Raw genomic sequence first — 18,446 nt, 5'->3', positions numbered from 1 at the left:
ATTCTCTTTCATATTAATTGTAGTCTTTATCTTTTTTATTTCCTTTTTCTTAATATACAACTAATATAAGTTTATAAATTCACTGTTTAAAATAAAGAAAAACTAATATAGGTTTTCATTTTCTATGTCATTCTTAAAATGAAATATTAATCCTTCAGAAACTTATATTACCATACTATAAATTACCATATTGGTGCTTTAGAGGACACGTGGTGGTTCACTAGTGATAGAAACTATCACTCCTATTGTCCAATCATATCATGCCATGTCATCAACCAAATTTCTATCACTAGTGATAGAAATGTAGGCGGGGTGGTATCACTAGTGATAGAAAAGCTATTTAAAAATAGGTCTTAAAAGTTGAGGGACCTGAATTGAACTTTTCATCAAACTTTGTATTCAATTGTTTACAAAAGGACAAAAGAATCTTAATGGGTGGGACAAAAGAACCTGAAGTTCAACGCGTGAAGATTATTACGAGTTATAAAAATAACGAGTGAAACTTAACAGGCAGGGTGGTGTTCAACGCGTTATTTTTGTTCATCACGGTGCTATAACGCACCACCCCGTGTCCCCTTATGGAGTTGTACTTCAAGTTTTTTAATAAAAAAATTGAGTTTTCCCTTCTAACCCAAAGTTTTTCATTTTGTTTTATTTGCATTTTAACCTCTTTGTTTTTTTTTAATTTTAACCCAAAACTTTTCATCCTTTGCAATTTAACCCCAACACATTTTTATTTTCAACTTTGATCCCTATATTTTTCATCTTTTGCAAATTTTTCGTTTTAGGTTTTGTTCTAATTTTGCGAGTGAACACGTCGCAATGATCGTGTGAGTTTCAACGTTTTTTCATCTATTTTTTCCTGTTTGACATGATTGTCACAACGCGTTTGTTTTTCCCTGTTTGACAGGTTCGTCGCAACGTGTGTGGTCTTAGATCGACTTAGTTATTCTTTTCTATTTTTACATTTCAGTCTAATTTCTTCGCATTAACATGCCGGAACAGGCATGCGTGGTTCAACAATTTTACATATGCTTTTCGTTCAGTGTTATTTTATCTTTTTTATTTATTTGGTTTTTACGAGCTTTTATGTTCCTTGTCGCTGGTAGTTGTGTAGCATTTGTGTTACTTGGCACCCGCCACAACACGGGAGGTTTAATACTAGTTTATTTTTAAAATTAACCTGAATATTCAGTAAAGTTATTGTGTTGTTGTAAATAAATTATTATATCGTTAGTTTAGGCTTTATTCAGTAAGATTATAAGAAGAGAAACAACCAACTACTTAGCCAAAAATATTTTATAATTTTACTTCTATACGTTTTTCTTTTATTTTTTCGTTGAGATATGTCTTAGCAAAAATATTTCATTAACTTTTTCAGTTTTGATATAAAAACATTTACTTTAGAAAATGAATTTTAGAAAATAAACATTTAACCTTTTCAACTACTTGGCAAAAATATCTCATAAATTTTAAAGTTTTGATAAAAAAACCATTTACTTTTGAAAATGAATTTTAGAAAATAAACATTTACTGTTTCCTAAACTTTTATTGAAAATGAATTTTAGAAAATAAACATTTACTGTTTCCAAACTTTTAAATTCTCCTTTTCATTTTTTAATAAAATCGGTATTCTAAAAAATAAATTTATAAGTTCTCTCTTGATTATACTTGCTAATAAAAAACGTTTTTGGAATATTTTTAGAACAAACATATTGGGGTAATTAATGATTATGTAATAACCAATAAATAATTAGAAAGTTAATAATGGATTATGGATAAAGTGTGATACGATAAAGTGCATTTGTTGATAGTTTTTATAGGGTAGGGTGTGGTGTAAATATTAGATCCCGTGTAAAGTGCTTTTTTGCGTCTAGAAATTGTCCCTGGATAGCATCGCAACAAAAGTCGCTCTTGCGCAAAGGGGCGTATGTGTGTCGGATACACGGTGCAGCCTATGCGGGTATGGGGAAGAGTCCATCGACCACCTGGTAGCTTCGTGTGTTTTGGTCAGGGCGGTTTGGTGGCACATTTGCATTTAGATTAAGATCTCGGTCTTTACACGACCTCTTTCGTTCAAAGATCTGATGGATAGCATTGGAAAGCTCAAAGGGTCGCGGGAATGGAGGAAGGTCATTGCTTTGATCTTCCATGCCACGTTATGGCGGATTTGGAAAGCTCGTAATGCTTTGGTCTTTGATAAATCCCTTTCAAAGTTACCAAAGTGGTGGAGGACATTAAAGAGGAATCGTCCATGTGGGTGAAGTTAATTTAGATCTAAATTTCATAGTCTAGATTGGGAGAGATGACGAGACTTTAATGTTAGAGACATCATTTTGTAATTTGCTTTTGTATGTCAGGTCTCCCAGCTTCCTGCTGGCCCCTTTGTTCTATTTCTTCGTTTGAATAAATAGTCGCCGGTTTAAAAAAAAAGTACACCCCTTAAAGCTAATATGTGGATGATTTAATTAATGAACTTCTACCAAGTTAAATGGACTAATCAGCTTTTGGTAAAATCAGAAAAAGGGTCTTTATTTGCTATCCATATGAAGAGGAACTGCTAGATGTTAACTAGATTCTAATAGCTTTATGTCTTGTTAGTTTTCAATTCATAACTCATACATAATCAACAAGACTGTGTTTTGGAACAAAATCCACACTTAAGTTTGGTGTTATGATGGTTAAAAAAACCTTGAAAAATGTAATCAAAAGGGCTTCTTGGTAAATAAATAGCAAGAACATTAAAGACTTGAAGCTTCTTAGATCAGATGGGTGCCCAGTTCACTGAAGCATGCATGCATCATTGTTGATAAACAGTAGTCAGAATTTTTATGTTGACAATAAATAACAAGCATCGCTTTCTGTAAACAAAGAGCAATGTATCTTCAACTTTTGGCATATCTTACAAACGTCGATATCAGATGCTTTCTGGAGAAAGGAAGGCTTTTATTATCTGTCTTTTTCATGTCCAAGTTGTATGAAATATAATCAATAGTCAAGGTGTAACATGTAATTGAGTCAAAATGGGTGGGTGTCAAGTTGTGAGTCATAAACAGTTAAACACCTAACAACTCCTGTTTAATTGTTTACTAATCAAACTATTAGTAATAAACTTATCAAGACTATAATTAGGGGTGCAAACGAGCCGAGCCGAGCCCGAGCTCGACCAGGCTCGAGCTCGTTTAACATATGAAAGCTCGAGCTCGAGCTCGGCTCGATTCGAGCTTTATTTCTGAAGCTCGAGCTCGGCTCGAAGGTAATTTTTCAAGCTCGAGCTCGGCTCGGGCTCGACTCGTTTAGTATTTTTTAATTAATTTATATTAGTTATAATTATTATTATACATATAATTTAGTTATTTTTTTATATTTATATAAATGGTAATTGTTATTATATAAATATATATTTAATATATTAATAAAAAAAATATATAAATAGAAAGCTCGATTAGGCTCGCGAGCCGGCTCGAGCTCGATAAGCAAAGCTCGGGCTCGGGCTCGTTTACTAAACGAGCTTGTTTTTAGGCTCGGGCTCGAGCTCGAGCTCGTTTAAGCTCGGCTCGTAGCTCGGCTCGTTTGCACCCCTAACTATAATTAGTATGGTGCTTTAGGTTCCTAATAGCTGACTAAATATATTTTTGTTGAACAAAATCTGCATCCTTTTGAATAATATCATCATCATCATCATACTCAGTAAATCCCACCAATAGCAAAGTTAAGGTAGGGTCTGAGGAGGGTAAGATGTATACAACTTTACCTCTACCCCGTAGGAATAGAGAGGCTGCTTTCAGTGAGACCCCCGGCTCAATGGTAGTTTTGTATCAAGCCTTGGACATAAGACACATAACACTCGGCAATTAAGACAAAGGACAATTAGTGCATATACTCCCTTAATCTTTCGGCTATCAACGCCACCACATGATGCATACCATCTCCTCTTTTAACATTATTTTCACGAAATTAGTAAAATAACGTTAAAATTAGTGCACTCTCACTTTTGCCCCATGAGCACCCACACATATATACATTATATGCGCATATCGCAAGCGAAACGTAAATCCTTTTGGATAAGTGTATCTATATGTAGCAACACCGTTTCCTAAGCAAGGTTGACCTTTTGAGAAGAATTAAATACTGACAATTAGATTACAGAGATACTAGCTTCTACCCTTCAACAATTTGGGGTTGTTATTACTATAGATACGTGCACCATCCTATCCAAACACTAGGTGACGTTATCATATGGACTGTACAACATGGTGAAAATGGTGATCATATTATATTGGTCATTTCTATGTTAGTTCAACACGTCGTATGGGTCGTATGATTTGACAGACACCACCTCATACGACTCATATGACTATTTTTCGCTTGTCCTACGGCCCATGTAACATCATACGGACGTAACGGAATATATATTAAGACATTTGTAAAAATTTTAAGATATAATACTGTTGTAGAATATAACCATTATTTGCCATCTGTTTAGATTTGACATATTGTTCTCTAAGCTACTTGCTTGGAGATATAATTGCTCCCTTTAAGTTTCAACCAAAGTATCAGATGCTAATAAGCCTAGGGATATATTTCTCCACCTTCCTCTCTATCTCCGCCACTCCCTAGTCCCCTAACCCCCCCCCCCCCCCCACACACACACCCCCTCTACACACACATATTGCATGGATATAAACAAAATTGATTCACTAATTTTGTAACATTGATTTACGATTTTATGAATCTACTGAAAACGTAAAACTGTGAATTAAAGTTACAAATCTTGAGTTAATCTCAAAATTAGATAACATGCATACATACATGGGGTGTAGTTCGCTTGTTAAGAAATATATGTGTTCACGAACTGTTCATGAACGCTTGCCGAACAAGATTTTGTGTTCGTGTTTGTTTGTTAACGAAATGAACTTGTTCGTGTTCGTTTGTGTTTGTTTGTTAATTTTAGGCAACAAATGAAAATGAACGATGATGAAAACAAATGAGCACAAACTAATGTTCAAGAACACAAATGGTAACAAACGAACACAAACAAACGTTCATGAACAAAATATATAATACATTGACATTTATTAAATATTTTATTTGTTGGAATTTTAAAGTATTTAAATAAAATATAAAATCTAAAAACACTAATGAACTATATCGAACACAAACGAACACGTTACCGAACGTTTACGAACATAAATGAACGAACACGCCCTCTGTTCATGTTTGTTTATTTAACTAAATGAACGAAATTTCTTGTTTGTGTTCGTTTGATTAATAAACGAACGAACGCAAACAAACTTTCCGTCAAACGGTTCATAAACTGGTCGTCGAACGTTTGGTTCGTTTGCAGCCCTAATGAGTGTAAATTGCGTCTAGTTGATGGATTTCAGGTTGGCGGGTTGAACTTTCAACCCTAACCCCCGGTTTCATGTGTCATGTCGACCCAGTTTAAATGAAACATTTTTGTAAATAGTGTCCTTTTAACTATTCTTGTTTTATTATCTTTCTTTCCTAATTAACAAACTTACGCTCTGTTCCCGAGTTAACTTAATGAGGGATAAGAAAAGAAAGCAAAAGTGAGAAAGGAAAGGACGAGAAAGGAAAAAAAAGATGTCTTTCCCACTCTTTCCTCCCAAATTGGAAGGAAAGAAAAATTAAAGAATTTAGCCTAGTTTTCCTGTCACTTCCTATCTTTTCCTTCCTTAAATGAAACTCGGGAACACGACGTGTTTTATTTTCCTTTCTTTTCCTTCCTTAAATGAAACTCTGGAACATAAAATATTTTTACTTTCTCTTTGTTTCCTTTCCTTTCCTTCCGTTAGTAAACTCTGGAACACAGTGTTAAGTTTATGCCTTTAATTCGAGATTAAAATAAGTAAATGAAAAAGATTGGAGGATGTATAGTTAGAACTAATTAAATGGAATTGTTGGAAGTGAAGAGTTGATAAAATGCAAAGTAAAAATTAATTTCACCTCTAGAAGTTGATACTAGGAAAATAATTTTAATAAAAGTATATAATCTTAAATATTAATAATATTCATCTTTAAATTTTAATATTAATTTTTAAAAACCCTTAAATGGGTTAACATGTCAACCCACCTACTAAACGAGACGTGCTCAAGTTAACCTATTTTTTAAACGGACCGTGTTTAGGTTAACCAATTAATTAAACATGTGGTGTCAGTGATCCGAAACCTATTTTTTTCGTGTTGTGTTTGGGTCGTGTTAGCAATTGCTGTCATTATGATATATACATATACATACACATACACATACATGTATGCGTGTGTGTGTATATATATATATATGGAGAGAGGGTTTCGTATGTATTACTCTTCTAGTGACTCATTATGTCATGTTAATAACTCAAAAAAGAATTGGTCACATGGCTCTTTTTGGATAATGTTGATGGACAGGAGAAACTGAAGGCTATTCTAGTTTCTACTTTCTATCTTATATAATAAACTAATAATATCTTAAAGCATGCATCTTTTCTTTTTCTCTTTTATTAGTTGCATATATTTTGCATTACTGATGCTTGATGATAGCAGTTGATTCCCAACTTCCATATGTCACTAATAGTTTAAACGAACGGTCAAAAGAGACGCAGAATAGAATATATATATAAATTACAACTATTTAACTCGTGTAAAATATAAGTTGTCATCACAAAGAAGTTGATGTGATTTATCTAGAGAATTTTCTTTCTTTGATCACAATTCTCAACGTGTTGTATATCCTAACACTATATTTAGACACCACCAAGGTTTTGGTCCTTCAAACTTGTCTCTTGGTTAGCCATTACAACATTCACTAACCATATTCACACTCCTGCTTAGCCAAAAATACTCATGGATACTAAGAGCTTTGGCAAATGGTATCCGGTTCTTCTAATGATTGTCATCCAGTTCACCTTCGCAACCGTTAATGTACTTCTCAAGAAGGTTATAGTCGATGGACTTGACCATCTCGTTTTTATCACCTATCGCCTGGGTGTTGCCGCGATCTTTTTGGCCCCGGTAGCCTTCATTTTTGAAAGGTACATCTTTGTTTGTGTGTTTAACATGCAACTTTGTATATATGCATGTTTTGATTACAAATATGTTGCAGGAAGAGCGAAACGAAGCTTACATACAACATATGTTTCCACCTTTTCTTGAATGCGATTCTCGGGTTAGTAAATATTAAATAGATCTACCATATATTTCCTTGTGTTGGTATCTATATTTAGATCTTTCTGTGGGTGCAGGGCATCTCTCACACAGTACTTGTTCCTTGTGGGTATACAATACACATCAGCCACTTTCGCTTGTGCTTTTCTAAACATGGTGCCTGTGATCACTTTCATCATGTCATTACCCTTTGGGTTTGTAACTTTGTATCTCTAATCCTTTAAGGCTTTAATCCATGTAAATTCTCACTTTATATACAACTTTTTTTTTAACTTTTATAGTTATATATGTATGTCACTTTGGTTTAGGTTGGAAAGTGTGAACATAAAATCAAATGGTGGAAGAGCAAAAGTGATAGGGACATTAGTTTGTGTAGGAGGTGCAACTTTACTGACCCTCTACAAAGGGATGCCTTTATTTAACAATTTTTCACATATGCAAGCCACCAATGAATCCATCCATGTTGAATCTATTAGAAGGCTAAGTTCAGTTTTAGCAACCAAGAAAGCAAGATGGACTTCAGGTACCTTGGCATTGGTTGCTGGTATAGTTCTGTGGTCTTCATGGTTTCTTGTCCAATCAAGCATCGGAAAAAGATACCCGTTGCAGTATTCCAGCACCGCGATCATGATGTTCTTTGGTGCGATCCAATCGTTTGCGTTAAGCTTGTTCATCCATAGAGATCTTTCTTTATGGATTCTTAAAGGGAAATTGCAAATCTTTAGTGTCCTTTATATTGTAAGTGAATATCATTCTTCCCCTTTTTGTGTTTCAATTCCATAACACTGATTTGAAGCTTGTCATCTCACTTTCCAGATCAACTTTAAATTTTTGCTGGTTTGGATTTGAAAAAAAAAAAAAAAAAAACTATCACTAAATAATAAACAAGATTCATATATGTTTGATTTGTCTCCCTTAATTGTAAAACAGTTAAACACATAAAAAAAATCTCAAGACTGACCCTCATACGATCCATATAACCAAGATTCATCTATGTTTGATTTGCTTAATTTTTTAAAAGTTATGCATTAAAATAAAAAATTCGCAAGATTAGCCTCATACGACCCATATGACCATTTTCCACCTTGTAATACGGCCCATATTGTCATTTTCTTTCTCTCATAACGTGTCGTCCATGTTTGTTTACCGTCAGACAAAAAGTTTAAGTAACGTTTATAAAACACTTTAAAAACTTGGTTACTATTAAGTAAAGTTATTCTTAACGCTCTCGATGGAACACAGGGGATTGTCGGATCCGGGCTATGCTTCGTTGGGATCTCTTGGTGTGTGAAGAAACGGGGTCCAGTTTTCGGTGCAGCATTCAGTCCTCTTGTCCAAATAATAGCAGCCGTAATCGACATTCCATTTCTACATGAACCATTGCATATCGGAAGGTACTTACCCTCTTCATCATCATCCTACTCTAATGATTTATAAACCATACATTCGTTAACTAACGTTCTTTGTTTGTTAATGGTGAACAGTTTAATTGGATCGGCTATTGTGGTAGCAGGACTCTACATTCTCCTGTGGGGAAAGAACAAAGAACTGCAAATCCCAGAAAATGAAAAGGTCAATGTTCAAGATCTTGAGTCTCAACCATCTGCAATAGTTTGTAATTCAAAGGATCCAAAAACATTAGAAAGCTAAGTCACAACTTATGTACTAAGAACTTGTTCAACAGTGTTGATAAGGCGATTAAGATCGTGTAATTCTAATAAATATAGATTATATAGTTACCCTTATGGCCTTCTAACTATTATCTGAAAAGAGTATCTTTTGTTGGCGGAAGCCATCATCTTAATCGACATCATATATGTGTTCGTGTGTGTGATTCTGTACGAGATCAACAGAGAAACATGTATTTCGGATATTGAATGGAAATATCTTGATGATTGATAATGTTCACTGAGATTACATATATATATTCGGTCGGTTAGTTTGATAACCGCCACTAACATAATAACCTATGATAACTATAATATTACATAATAATAATAAACAATATATATGCTAAGTTTATATTCTAACACCATCCCCTAAACTTAGCATCGGTAATGGCTCGTCGCGTCGGCTTTGATGATAAACGCATTTTTCTTTAAACTTGTCATGATTCGTCCATAGATCCACCTTGATTTGTTTCGTGATGCCGAGTACGGTAATATTGTTGTTCATTACCCATTTTGTCGCTGAAAGTCTTTGATATGTCGTTAAAGCCAATTCAGTGCTGCTAAATAGTTCTGTCGCTAATCTGTCTTCTGTCGCTATCTTTCTTCTTCTGTGACTAACTATCGTCGCTAATACTGGAAATCCATTCTTTCTTTTTTGTTCCCGCCATTCCTGCATCCTTTTTTTCTTCATTTTAACATCCGATGATTCATTGTTAATCATGTGTTTCTGTCTTCTCATATCATTTTTGAAGAATAATATGTCATGATTTTTGTCGACTATTTCCGTCACCGATTACGGTGATCGGTTCCGGTTGTATCCTCTGCTCTCTTCTTCTTCTTTATCATTGTCCACTGTTTTCTTTGCATTATCTTTTCATCTTCTTCGTCTTTCTTCTTGGATTCCCCTGTTTCTTGAAGAATCAACTCTGATGACATCGGATTCTCGAACTCCCCTGTTTCTCCTTGTCTCCCTTCTGATTCTCATTCTTCGTTTTCTAACCATGCGCTCTGATACCACATGTTGGCGGAAGCCATCATCTTAATCGACATCATATCTGTGTTTGTGTTTGTGTGTGTGATTCTGTACGATATCAACAAAGAAACATGTATTTCGGATATTGAATGGAAATATCTTGATGATTGATAATGTTCACAGAGATTACATATATATATTCGGTCGGTTAGTTTGATAACCGCCACTAACATAATAACCTATGATAACTATAATATTACATAATAATAATAAACAATATATATGCTAAGTTTATATTCTAACATCTTTGTACTTAATTCTGGAGTTCCAAGAATCAAGAAACTCTTGAACGAATTTGATGCTTTTAAGGTTTTAATCACGTTGAACAAAAGAGGCAAAATCCTCTACCACTCAATCAAAGCTGGAATGGCAACAATGAATACGTATTATATTAAAAAAGGCAACAACGGAAAGCTGGAACGATTATAACGTCCAATCAAAACAGAAATGGGAAAAACATTTAAGACTTAACCAAGACAACAGAAGGATATTGACACAATTTTGAGCGAAATGAGTTGATAACAACCACTAGAGAAAAAAAATGTTTTTAGGTCCTTTAAAATACACTAATCTCGTAAAAAGGAATTTATGTTATAATATAACAAGAATTAACACAAGATTAGTGTTAAAACTTTAGGAACTTTAGAAATGGTATAAGAGTAAGAAGTAGAGAATTGTATAACTTATGAAAGTGTATACATGAGGTGCATTTTCTCTTCTACCTTGAGCTAGTATTTATACTATAAAAAGATTAACTATTTGGTAGACAAGGTTAACTATTTGATGGACAAGTAGTATGGTACATTATCCATAAGTTTGACAAAGAGTTCATCCACTTGCTTAGATCTAGAGGTAAATCTTGATCTACATGGTAAACTTTATATAATATTCATAACACTCCCCTTGGATGACACTTTGCAAACTTCAGGGTCCTTAAGTCATGCCTCATTAAAAACCTTGCTAAAGAAAAACCCAGTGGGAAAAAACCTTAGCTAAGGGAAAAAAAGTGCAGTTTATAGCTCCCCCTCAAGTTGCAATTTGTAAGGAATCACATTCTCCGTACGTGACGCATGCCAATGTCATGAATGTGTTTCCTGAAAGTTGTTGTAGGTAGTTCTTTTGTGAAAGGATCAGCTGAATTGGACATACTTATCTCGACCTGATTGTCTTTAATAAGGTCCCAAGTATATGAAAAGAATCTTGGTGGTATATTCGTTTAAGAGAATATTTTTGGTGTAGAAAGTCTCAAATTCAGGATCTTCCGCCACGCGAATTTCTTGAGAAACTAAGTCATAGGCACGTAGGTTCAAGGCCAGACCGACTACTCCAAGAGCATTCATCCATAAACCAGTTACTGGTACAAATAACATAAACAAATGTAACCAACGTTTATTGGAAAAAGCAACCCCAAAGATCTGGGACCAAAAGCGATTAGCAGTGACCATTGAATAAGTTTCTTCAGCTTGAGTTGGGATTGCATTATAAGGTCGCAATTGAATAGATCGAGCAAGTTCGAATTGATGTAACATGAGACCTATTAGTCCGAAAGCACCATGGAGAGCAACAAAAGTCCATAGACAGCCTAATTGACACCAACGAGTAAAATCTCCTTGTGCTTTAGGACCCCATAGTAATAACCAAGAATGTGTTAAACTATTAGCAGGAGTAGAAACTGCGGCAGTTAAGAAATTGCAGCCTTCCAAATAGGAACTGGCCAATCCATGGGTATACCATGAAGTTACAAAGGTTGTACCCGTGAACCAACCCCCTACGGCGAAATAGGCACAAGGAAAGAGCAATAGGTCGGACCAGCCTACAAAAACGAAACGATCCCTACGTAACCAGTCATCCATAATATCAAACAAATCATTTTCGTCTTTGGTAAATTTACCAAGGGCTATAGTCATCGTAATTCTCCTATTCAACTACTTCTACCATTTCCGAACACCTCATAGTATTTTCGGGACGTCCAAAGAGTCGATCATTTCTGCATGATTTTTTTTCTTGTGCACTATCCTTTACAATACAATAGGTTTCGAAGATAAAAATCCTTTATTGGATTTGAAGAAACACTGGTTAAATGACCGAAATCAGATAAACCAGCGGTTAGGTTCTGCATAAAAGGGTTGGTTTCTTCTCATTCGGTTCAGGGGGACAGATCTTCTCCTCTTCTCGATAACTGCAAAACAGACATCGTCAGACTCGCCATGGGGAGAATGGGGGTTCTCTCCGTGACCACCCTCCGACGTGATAATAAGTATCGGTATATGAAGAAGAAGAAGAAATATAAGTGAAGTGAATGTAGCTTGGAGATTGTACCTGAATTACTCTTCTATTTATAGCCGGGAGTTTGGGCGGGAAAACGTGTTATTGAAATATTGACGAAAAATGCTAACTCCGTAAGCGGTTATTTTTCCCTCTGTTAATCCTCTTAATCCGACGTGAGAGCACACAGATCGCGATTTAGATCAACGACTGGGGTATTGCTACGTGGAAAGTGGCCAAGTGGAGATTTCTCTTCAATTCCATGCCATCATCGTGACTTCAAGGGAGCCTGGGATGATGACACGTGGCCAGACGGTTATAACCGTATGGTGGTGCACGATTGAGTCTTCTAGAAGATTGCTGCCATAATCCAGTGTGACTCCTTATCGTGTGGTATTAGTGAAGTAAATAATATCAAAGTCTAGGTATTATTTTAGCGGGAGTGCTAACTGGGATTTTTATCCCTGTTTGTTATGGAGAGAGGCGCAAGGATACATTAGCTCTCTTTTGGCGCGCAGGTGTTGCCTGCAGTCTTTCTTCTAAGCTCTCTTTGTAGGACCAGTGCGCAGCCGCGCAAGGTCTAAAGAGGGTTAAAAGATGAGGTTGTGGTATGGTCCCAAGTATTCAAGGCGAGGTTTTTGGGACCTTACCCCTTCAAGTCCCCCCAGTCCAGTGGTGCTCTTATGCAAATAAGTGGAGCACTGGACTATGAGAGAGAGGTGCTTTTTTGCTTTACAGGTTTTTTGGCGCGAATATGGAGAAACTTCTGGGAGAAGATACTCTCTGTTCATTATTTTGTTTTTTGAAAATCTTGACCTTGGGTCTGCAAAAAGGTGCAGTAATGACTGTTGACGTGTGACAGCTGTCATTGCCAGCCTGTATATTACTGACCGTGTTTCACACGCGCGTGTGAACTCGCGTTTGTGCACTTCCTCACTCACCCCTGATGTTTGGATAACTGTGCCATCCCGAAAAAGGTGTTGTTGTAGTTACCTAGGCTATTTATGGCGGTGAGTATATAAGTGTTTTCAATTGCCTATTCTTGTTAATCATTACTTTCTTGAAAACCTTTTTCTTCTTCATCTTCTTTATCTGTTCCTAGAAAGAATTTGCACTTTCTTCCTCTTATGTCAACCGAAGATCATCACGAAGACTCTACTGAAGAAATGGCTGCCGAACTTACACCGTTAAATTGGTCTAGGGCAACTTTTGATGGTTTGATTCGGAATTTCAGGTTTTCGAAAAACTGGGGTGCCCAATACCCTGACGAGGGTCAGACGGCGGCGGATGCTCCGGCCGGGTATATGACCCTATTTTGGGATTTCTTCTCTGCAGGCAACTTCCGTCTGCCTGTAACGAAATTCTTTCTTGAAATTCTTGAGTATTACAAGTTCCATATCTACCAGATGCACCGTATTGGTATGGTTAGAGTTCACCATTTTAAGTTTGTGTGTCAGACGATGCATATCGAACCAACGGTTTCTCGATTCCGTGTCTTCCACCAAATGCATTGTTCTCAGGGGTTTTATTCTTTTGTACAAAGAGCGTCTGCAAAGAAGATCTTACTGCAACCCCCAAAATCCTTTCATGATTGGAAACATAAGTTCTTTTTTATCAAAGTAGGAGTTATCCCAATGAGGATGATATTTAGGGGAAAAGAGGATGTCCCCACCGAGACCATTCAAACTCTTGTTGACGAAAATTGGTACCAGGATCTGAAAGACGTCCCGTCTATTGCCCTGCCAGAGAAAGCCCTTGTTGGTGCCAGTATGAGTCTGAACTGGAAGATGAATCGAGAAGAGAAGCCGGTGTACATGGAGGATGGCAAAGGTAAGATTTGGGTTCTGCCCTGCTCCTTTACTTTTCTCTTTTTTTTTTTGAATTTACCTTTGCTTTCTCCTCGCGCAGTTGTTTCTCTATATGTTGTTGCTTTTGAAAGGGAAGACGGGAAAATGACTACCCTTCTCAAGAAACCTGATGAGGAATTGTGGTATCACCATATTGTGAAGAACTTTGTTCTTCCGCGGGATAATGATCTGTCTGCGCAACCTCCTGCTGGTGCTGGTAAGTTTTTATCGCAGTGTTCTTTGTTTGTTGTTTTTGTGCGTTTGAATAAGTTAATTCTGTGCTTTATAGTAGGGGAACTGTCTAATTTGGGCATAGGCCCTGAGAAGAAAAGACGAGCACCCGCTACTACTGCTGCTATAACAACCCAAATGTAAACCGACACCCTCATAATAATTTTGACACCCTAATATATCTTAAAATGTCTCAACATGTCTTTATATGCACCCCGTATGTGAAAACCGAGCCAAAATACATTATAATATATAAAAATAAATTAAAAACCCTAAAAAGTAAGCTGAGGCGGGCCGCGTAGGGCCTCACCTCAACTTAACGCGGGCCGCATTAGGATGTAACCAGACTCCGCTGAAATCATTAGTTGATGCGGGCCGCGTACGAGTACGTTTAAGTTAATGCGGGCCGCGAGCAACCTAGAAAGTGGCGCAGCCCGGTGATGACACGTGTCATCATCGCGTCAAGTCTAAAGGGTGACCCAGCCAAGCTACGCATTGACCGGAGGTCAACGCGGGCCGCGTAGGCCTTGTGCTCATGTCACGCGGGCCGCGAGAGGGTGCGATTTCAGCCCTATAAATAGAGGCCATCGGCCTTCAGTCCGTCTCGCTCATTTCCTTTCTTTCTTTCTAAATTTCTGTAGTGGCGTTATTATACCCGGGCATTATACCCCCTAAAATAGCGAGGTTCTGCTACGATGTAAGTATTATAACCCCTGGAGACGTATTAGATACGCTGCCAGATTGATCTAGGGTTCCGTAACGGCTGTCGTGGTTCTGCCTGACGTAGTCGTTGGAATGCCATCTCGGGGAGGGTATTACTAATGTTAAAATGGGTTATTATACTAACGCACGTGCATTTGTGTAAATTGTAGATATTCACCAGGAAACCCTAAAGAATAACCTAAGACAGCAATGTGAGTCGATCCACTTTTTGTAAATCTTTTGTTAATTGTTTTTACAAAACCTTACATACTTTTCCATGCGAATAACAGTTATTGAGTATTTGTAAGAATACAATTATCGTGGGTATGTTGGGGTTTTGTATACAAAATTTGTTACAACCTGGTTAAGGAGTAACATTTCCACAAGTCGGGTTCGACAGTACCAACGGGTGATAATTGATATAACTTGGAAACAAATGTAATTGCGGGATCGCCCTCAATACTGTTCACTGTGAAATTATTTTATTTAAACCTGATTAAAATGGGATTCACTCACCAGTATTTCCCACTGACAAAATGTTTTTAAAAACACGTTTCAGGTAACAAAATGTGAAAGCCAAGTAGAAGCCAGCTGGACAGCACTGAAGGCTTGGAAAAGTGGCAATAAAGTTACCTAAGAATAAAATGGATGTTTTTATTAAATAAATAGGATTTATTCCTATAAAATGTGTGTACTGAAAACTTGGGTTTTACCCATATGTTTAATATTATTAAACGAGGTGGTTTACTCTGATTAAATATTTCCTAACTACGGTCCTGATGAAAATTTCCGCTGCAAATTGGATAAATAAACGTGATACCACCGAAACTGGCTCACGGCCGCCCGTTCCCGAGAACTAGGGATCGGGGGCTGTGACAGAAGGTGGTATCAGAGCTATGCCACTGATTCAGCCACAGAAGTGTTCTGCTGACATCAAAATTCAAAGTGTTAGGAAATAAATTATGGAAATGCGTGCATAATTGTATTTTCTTGCTATGTGTTATCTGACTATCTGTTAGTTTACAGTATGAGCGACCAAGGACCCTCTGACGCCTATCGTCAATTGTCTGGTTCGCCTAGGAGCGAAGGCACCTCCTCTTCTCAGCCTGCCCTTTCGGGGTATTCTGCTGACACAGAAGAAGGAATCTTTGTGTTTAAGGCTCAATCTGAAGAGCCATTTCCTCAGAAAAAGAGGGGATGGTTCAGTAGGGGAGCGCACGAGCGTAGAAAACGAATGAAAAAGTTGCAGGAACAACGAGTGTTAGCCACAGCAAAAAGAGAGACTGATGCTTATAATCAGGATATGCTCAATAGGGGTATCGCTAATATCCATATTTTAGCAACCACTGCTGCTGACCCAAACCTGGAACAAATGCTAGTACCCCAACCACCAAATCCTGACCAACCCATGGAAGTAGAAAACCAAATAGAAATGCCTGATTACAACCCGGAGGAGATACCTAGGGTACCTGCACCAAATCCCCTAGACCGAAACAACTACGACCCCTGGTGGGACGACGTTAGGGACTACGTGCAACAAAACCCAATACAGGAAAATGTGCCAATACCAAACTTAGGAGCCTACCCAGGGTTAGATCCTCAAGATCCCTACAATATTAGTGATGCATATGTTAGAGAAATTTTAGAGAATCCATACCCGTACCAGGCCCCTATGCCTCCATATCAGGAACCCGCACCCTATATTCCAAACCCAGTCCTAGAACCTGCACCCCGAATGAGTGCAGAAAATGTCCAAGAACTTAGGACTTTCGGTGAGGAAATTTTAGAAAGCAGTGAGAGAATGCGACAGGTGGGAGAACGCCTCGTCTGGAAATACAACGAGCGTAATATGGATTTTTGGATGAATCCATATCAGTGAATGTGATGACAGGAATGGTAGTAGTAATAATTATAAATATAATAATATATGTGTGTATGTGTTAGAAAAAAAAAACACTACGGATGCCTACTATTAGTATTGTAGCTTTACATTTCGGTCGGTATTGTAATTTAAATTTCAGTACTGGTGTGTAATGATGCATACTATATAAATAGAGTAAAAGTCGCAATGCTCGACGCTTTTGGCTAAAAGTGCGTGTCATGTGATTGGCTATATTCAAATATTAATTGTGATATTAATATTTGGTAAATGTTTAAAATTCAGATGGCCGACGAGGAAAATCAGGATAATCTGAATAACGATAACCAGAGTAACATTAACGTGGTTAATGAGAATTCGGACAACAATAACAATGGAAACCAAATGGATAATAGTGCCGTTCAACACATAGTGGCACAAGGAATTATAGATGCAATGCCATTTATTATTCAAACGGTTCAAGAAGCGAATAACAAAAGTAAGCATAGTAGTAAACGACCAAGTGAACCGGAACACAGCGTGAACAATGGACTCATACTTCAAGCGCCCATTCCCAAAAGAAGAAGAACCATGCCATATGGTTGTTCTTACAAAGAATTCTGGTCCTGTAAACCAACAGAATTCTCGGGCAATGAAGGACCCATTGCAGCCCTACGCTGGATAGAGAAAACTGAGGCTGTTCTGAAAATAAGCAAATGTGCTGAAGAAGATAGGATAATGTTTGCTTCAAATCTATTTAAAAATGCAGCCTTAGAATGGTGGAACACTATCCTCCAGTCAAGAGGAAGTGATAGAATTTATAGCATGGAATGGGAGGAGTTCAAAAACATGGTAGAAAGGAAATTCTGCCCTCCCAATGAAAAAGAACAGATAGCAAATAAGTTTCTGAATCTTAGAATGACCGGGGTAGACAGTAAGGGTTACACTACCACATTCTTTGAGTATGCTAGGATAGTACCAACCCTTGCATCACCTGAACCGGTATTAATCTCCCGTTACATTTGGGGACTAATTGGAGAAATTAGACATGTAGTCAAGGCAGCTAGACCCCAAACCATAGAAGAAGCTGTAGAACTAGCCAATACCTTGACTGATGAACTAGTGCGAACTAGAGAAGAAGACCAGAGAAGAAACCTAACCCAAAGGCTTACTCAAGAATTCCGTTCTGGGAATTCCAACCGTAGAAATATAGGTTCTACCTCTGCACCATACTGCAGAAACTGTAAGAAGAAGCATTCTGGAAGATGCTCTACTTACTGCAATTACTGTAAGGCGCCAGGGCACAAGGAAGAAAATTGCAGGAGAAAAACCTGTAATGGAATGTGTTACAACTGTGGAGAAAAAGGTCATATTAAGACAAACTGTCCAAAATTGGCTCCAGCTGCAAACAACAAGAATACTAAAAACACTAGAGCATTCGTTCTAATTGTAGACGAAGCTAGAATGATTCCGGACGTCATTGCTGGTACGTTTTTAGTTAATGATATTTTTGCTAAAGTATTATTTGACTCTGGTGCAAACCAAAGTTTTATTAATACTTCATTTTGCAAACTCCTAAATCAATCATTAACTAAACTACCACAAGAATGTCTAGTAGAGACAGCAAATGGAGAAACTGTTAAGATTTCTGAAATCTTGCAAGGAGCAAG

At 37.2% G+C, this 18,446-nt stretch overlaps 1 protein-coding gene across 1 annotated transcript; it reads left to right on the top strand.

Moving 5' to 3' along the window:
* The first annotated feature begins 6,723 nt into the window (after positions 1-6,723).
* On the top strand, positions 6,724-8,932 carry LOC110872412 (WAT1-related protein At3g30340). Its single transcript, XM_022121207.2, has 6 exons — positions 6,724-7,037; positions 7,109-7,171; positions 7,248-7,364; positions 7,479-7,908; positions 8,413-8,564; positions 8,655-8,932. Exons 1-6 carry the CDS (start codon positions 6,850-6,852, stop codon positions 8,818-8,820), a joined length of 1,116 nt encoding a protein of 371 aa, XP_021976899.1. The 5' UTR covers positions 6,724-6,849; the 3' UTR covers positions 8,821-8,932.
* Positions 8,933-18,446: the final 9,514 nt, after the last annotated feature.

The sequence above is a fragment of the Helianthus annuus genome, chromosome 6 (genome assembly GCF_002127325.2).
Source record: "Helianthus annuus cultivar XRQ/B chromosome 6, HanXRQr2.0-SUNRISE, whole genome shotgun sequence".
Lineage (NCBI taxonomy): Eukaryota > Viridiplantae > Streptophyta > Magnoliopsida > Asterales > Asteraceae > Helianthus > Helianthus annuus.
This window is presented reverse-complemented; position numbering and strand designations above follow the sequence as displayed.